Source organism: Pteropus vampyrus, unplaced genomic scaffold (genome assembly GCF_000151845.1).
Source record: "Pteropus vampyrus isolate Shadow unplaced genomic scaffold, Pvam_2.0 Scaffold6, whole genome shotgun sequence".
NCBI classification, from domain to species: domain Eukaryota; kingdom Metazoa; phylum Chordata; class Mammalia; order Chiroptera; family Pteropodidae; genus Pteropus; species Pteropus vampyrus.
Genome location: NW_011888787.1, coordinates 2,286,142 through 2,291,669, shown reverse-complemented (window position 1 = coordinate 2,291,669; position 5,528 = coordinate 2,286,142). Strand labels below are relative to the sequence as shown.

Sequence of the window (5,528 nt, the reverse complement as noted above, 5' to 3'; positions counted from 1 at the left end):
TGAAAAAATAATGAAATGCCCTCATTATTAATGAAAAGAGAGAGCAAAGTTTTAAGATAGCAAAAGAATAACAAAGGAGCTCGGAAGAAAGAAAAATCACTGATTGCAGAGATCTCATTTGCTGAGACCAGGCCACTGTGCTGATATGTCTGTCACTCAGTTGCTCCACCTTTGGGTCTTTCCCAGAGCAACATCCTAGAAGGGTCACGGGCTGTGTCCCACCCCAGGCCACTTGGCTCCTGCCCACCACAAACCTTGACAGCTTGGGTTTGGGGGATTAGGAGACCGAGCCAAACATATCCCTCTCCAAACTCAGGCATCTTCTTCATGCCTCAGTTTCCCCCCTCCCAGTGATTAGCCAGGTTGGACCACCAGGCCTGGTTAGTGGCATTCAGAATGTCACGTTTCGTTGTTCCTACATGAAATCCTTCAGAGGCGATTTTATTGGAATCTAAACAAATCAAATGTAAGGTAATAACACTTCCACTAGACTCGGTGGGTGCAGGACGATGGCTGTCTTCTTCAGTGACATAGTTTCAGTGCTTATCACAGTGCCTGGCACGGTTCAGATACTCAACTCGGCGAGCTGAACTGAATCAATAGTGCCACACGAATGTACTCATGGAGCTGAACTACCTAGCTGAGGCTAAGGAACCAAAAGCGAAGTGACTAAGTAACTAGCAAGCTCGCTAAACTAAGATAACTAAGTTGGTTACCTGAATCCAACATTGGAGTGAAGAGCAATGTTCCAATATTCACAGTGCAGACGCTGGCTATTCATTGGGTTATGAAAGACTAACAGCAAAGAGTTGTCTTGGGTGTGGTAATAAGAATCGATACACTTGTACTGCTGGTTAGCTTCTTGAAGAACCTGAAAATCGAAATAATCGCAGTGTCGTGTCTTTGTTTCCCCAAGGGAAGGGTCTCTCGCTAGAGCATTTCTCTGTCCCCTGCTCTTCCTCCCCTTGTCCCCACACTGTTAGCCAAGATGAGAGCATTTCAGCAACTCAAAGAAAAACAACTACTAGCCTCCAGGCATAGAGGCATTTACTCAGGTGCTTTCCATTAAGGCTAGGCGCTAATAATTAAGGCAAACAGTTACTGATTTAAATTTTCCATGTTTTTATGTAGATCATCTCATTTTATCATCATTTAAAGCTCCAGATAAATAGGTACAACTGTTTTTCCCGTTTCAAAATATTAAAACCCTCATTTTCGGCATAAACGGGGGCGGAGAGAAGATAAGAGATTTGCCCAAGGACTCAGAGTTCATAAATTCTGGTGCCCGGGCTCACAGCTTCTTTGGACTCTAAATGCCACCATTCGCACTCCACGGAGCACTCTCTGCTACACCAGGCTGTTTTAGAGGAACGAGTGAGCCGTCTTCCTGATACGTACTGTTTCTACGTGACTTCTAACCCTGGCCTTTTCCAAAGCATTCTGCCCACAGCATGCAGTAACAGCCACCGAGAGGGGCATCATGGGCAGCTCGTTGTCCTGTTTTCTTTTCATGCCAATCAACATGAAGAATTATGTCCACAGGAAAATAAATTAGACAGCTGTGGCTTTTTGTTTTTGTTTTCATTTTTAAAATCAATCCAGCTTTCAGTTGTCTACTGCTTAGATGATCCGAAGGCGTGGAATCGCATATTATGTTAGGAAAGGCCTGTTTTACTTTTGCTTTCAATCTTACAGTGGTAGCATAACCAAAATAATATTTATTTCTCCAATCTAGTCCCTTGTATGAGCGTCTTTATGGAGTGGAATTTAAACTTTTACATCTGTTCTTTGAGAATCAATACAACAAACACACTTGACGTTTTTTGCATTAAGAAAAAATTTCTTTTTGTAGGGCCCTATCCATTGCTTTACTTTGAAAGGCAATTTCCTTTCAGATTTTAAGTCCCCAAAACAAATAGTATATTTACTTGTGATGAACGTGTACCCTTCCTTCTAGTAAAGGGCTCTGCAATCTTTGTGTTTTCACATTTGCTTTGGCTGCCATGATATATGGCACTAAGTTTCTCAGAGCTACAGTTACTCTCAATGTTTTACAAGTTTTCATAGTATATCTTTCTTCTCCTTTTTCACACCTTAGTGTTTACCTATTATTCTGATTAATATTGTTGGTCTCATTAATGAGTTAGTTAATTCTTTCGTTAAAAATAAACACCTACTATGTTGTCAGGCACTGTGTAGGTACTAGGAAAACAAATATGAGTAAGGTAGATAAGATATTCCTTTAAAATCAGATTGAAATTTGTATAGATCATTCTGGAATTCAGAGAGGCGGCATGAGATGACGAGACTGAGGGGACATCTGATGGGCAGAGAATGGAGTGAAGCGGGGCAAGAACGGAAGTGGATTGCCAATTAGGAGGGTACTGCAGCAGGACGACAGGTAGTAGTTGGAATAAAGGAGCAACAGTGGAGATGGTGAGAGCTTGAGGGTGTATTTTGAGGTATACCCCTCGAAACTTGATGATAGAGCAGACGTGCGGGACAAAGGAACAGCTGAAATAAAGGATGGCCCACTGTCAATAAAGGTTTGATGGTGACATTTTCTGAGATGGATGAGGGGAGAAACATGCTTACGAGCTTCATGTGGGGCTATAAATTTGAGACGCCTATGCAAAATTCAAGTGGAATTTGGAGTTATACTAGTGTGGAGCTCGTGAGAGAGATAATTTGCAGATAAAACTTTAGGAGTCATTAGCATTAGGTCATCTATAATAAATAAAACCATTAAAATAATGTTTATAGAAGAGAGAAGATGGTTCAGAGCTAGGACTTGAGGCACTCGATCTTTAGACGTTTTGTGAAGAAGAATTCCACGAAATTCCAAATGGAGCACTGAGGACAAATACAGCATGGTGTCCTCGAAACCAAGAGAGAAAGATGTTTCACGAGGAAGTGACCCCCTCTGTGATGCTGTTAAAAGGTTAAGGAAGATAAAGATAAGTGTCTATTAGATTTGGCAAGACAATTATTGGTGCCCTTGAAAAGTGCAGCTTCATAGAGTGGTGAGGACAGAGCCCAACCGAAATAAAATAAGGTCTGAAATAAACCTCCAGTTAAAGATGGAAGATTCAATACATGCACTCCCTAAAACTTTACAGAAAGAAAAAACAAAACAAAACAAAACAAAAAACAAAAAAGAAAACCAGTAAAATTATTGGTTTTTAATATAACAAAGTTGAAGTCCACAGGAGAGGAGACAAAGGCAAGAAGATTTAGTGATAAGTGACTCAGCGGAACATAGAAAGCCAAATCCTTGGGTTAATTTTAGCAACCTTATTTGTGTACAGAAATGCAGAAAGGTTCAGAAAATGGCAGTACTAGGTACCTCTGAGAGTGAGGCAAAAGTGACATTGAAAATAGGAAGATAACTCAAGTCTTTTTAAGAAGCGTTTAAGGCCTCCGGAAGCCCTTGATGGGTGGCTGCCCATCTCCCACCAAAGCAACAGAAGGGAGGATTATCACCTTCAGAAGGTGACACAGTGGATTCTGGGAAGAGGGATCTTTGGCACCACCGAGGGAGACATATGCTAAGGGAAAAAAGGCGATTATGTAAAAGTCTAATTCGGCATTGTCCAATAGAAATATAAAGTGAGCCACAACTGTGAGCCGCATGTGTAATTTAAAAGTTTATAGTAGACATTTAAAAATGTTATCATTTCAGTACATAATCAATATAAGAATTGTTAATGATATACACTACCCTTTTCATATTAAGTCTTTGAAATCTGGTGTGCATAGCACTCACATAGCTCCATATCAGTTTGGACTAGTGACACTCCACGTACTCAGACCAGTGGCTGCCACACGGGACGATGCAGCTCTGGGGGCTGCACGGTAAGAAGCCTGGCTGCCTTCCCGCCATCGCTCAGTTCCCAAAGCCCTGACAGGCCAGCTACGTCTGTCAGACAGGAGATTATAGATTTTTTTCTGGAGCTCTAAATGGCCCAAGAGTACAGACCTAATTAATATGCCAACATTGGTGTGTCTCCCAAGCATACCATCCAGCCAAATCACCCAGTAACAGAGTCCAGTTACAGACAATGCCCGGCTCCCGAATCCACTGAGTCATGAAGGACCTCTTAGTATTCTTAGTGTCCTTATTAATATGAACAAAGAGGCAGATATCTTTAGATATTGTTCTCCGATATGAAAAATGGAGACAAAAAAAAACTCCCTCTCCCCCCACCAAAAAAAAAAACTAACTTGGGGAAAAAGAGACAATGCAGGGAGAAAACACTAAGACTTCAAAGGGATTTAATATCCTCTTAGCTATAAGATAAGATATGGTAGCAGGGAATGTGAACAGGATGCTATAAAAAGGTAATTTGAAATTATAAATAGAACTTTAGAAAATTAAAATGATGAAACAGAAAAGAGTCGACAGAAGAATTAGATGGGAGCCTGAACATCTCCAGAACAAAAAGACGAAGTATTGGAGTCTAGGAGGGCAGTTCGGTCCAGGAAGACCAACACCAGAATAATAGTATCTCCAGAAAGAAAGAACAGAAAAAATTAAGGGGATGAGATTGTCAAAGAAATGATTATAGAACACTTCCCAGGATCTAAAGACAGGAATTTGGGTTTTACTGGGCTCACCAGCATAGTACTCAGAAATAGGGCCACGCCGAAGGCTACCACCAGGAAATCTGGACCACGGGAATCAGAATTTCATTATTTTTATCAAGGAAAATCTGGGAAGCTGGACTAGTGAGAAATGCCTTCAAAATTCTGAGCGAAAATGCTTTTTAACTTGGTGGTTTATAAAAGTAAAACTGTCATCCAAATGTAAGGGTAGAATTAGGATGTTTCAAACGTCCAGTGCCTCAGTAGTTTACCTCAGTAGTTTATCTTGATTCAGGAATCGATGGGAGGAGGTGTCCCCTACTAACAGGACATAGCCTGAGAGTGGGGAAGACATGAGATTCAGGAAACGGAGCCTCCGACTGGAAAGAGGCGAAGCATGTGGCCAGGATCACAGTAAAGGGCGGGCCGGGACCACAGCTGTGCAGCAGGCCCGGGGGCAAGCGGGAGCTCAGAGCACATGGGGGAGAGAGCCAGACAATAAAACCGACAGAACACTTGTTAGGTCTAAAGGTATTAAGAGGAGATTTGCTCTTTGGTAGAGAGTTTGAGGGTGAGCAATGATAAATGCATGATAAACAAATTAAAAAAATGGGAAAACGAAGTCCGAGAAAAATAGAAATTGTGTCAAAAAAGAAAATGTAATATACAACACAGTTTGGCTGTGAATAACATTTATACAATTGAAATAAAGTAAATATTGAATACAGATCTAACTGAAAATTATGATCTAGTTAACAGGGTCGGGGAATGGCAAGGAAAAGTGCTAGTGTCAGCGTAAGAGTGTATGAGTGTGCACGTGTGTGTGTGTGTGTCTGTGTGTGTGTGCACACGTGTGCGTGTTTGACGGGGGTGGGCAGAGTCTCCTTGTCTCGAGAAGGAGTCAATTGATGATGACGCTCAAAAACAAACCTAAACAAAATATA

The 5,528-nt window shown here is 41.3% G+C and overlaps 1 protein-coding gene across 1 annotated transcript in view; it reads right to left on the bottom strand.

The window, feature by feature from the left end:
* Positions 1-5,528, bottom strand: part of SPAG17 (sperm associated antigen 17) — a 162,099-nt gene that overhangs the window by 69,694 nt on the left and 86,877 nt on the right. Inside the window, exon 17 of the mRNA XM_011368749.1 lies at positions 717-871. Within this exon, the coding sequence (XP_011367051.1) occupies positions 717-871 (155 nt within the window). The remainder of the gene's footprint in view (positions 1-716; positions 872-5,528) is intronic.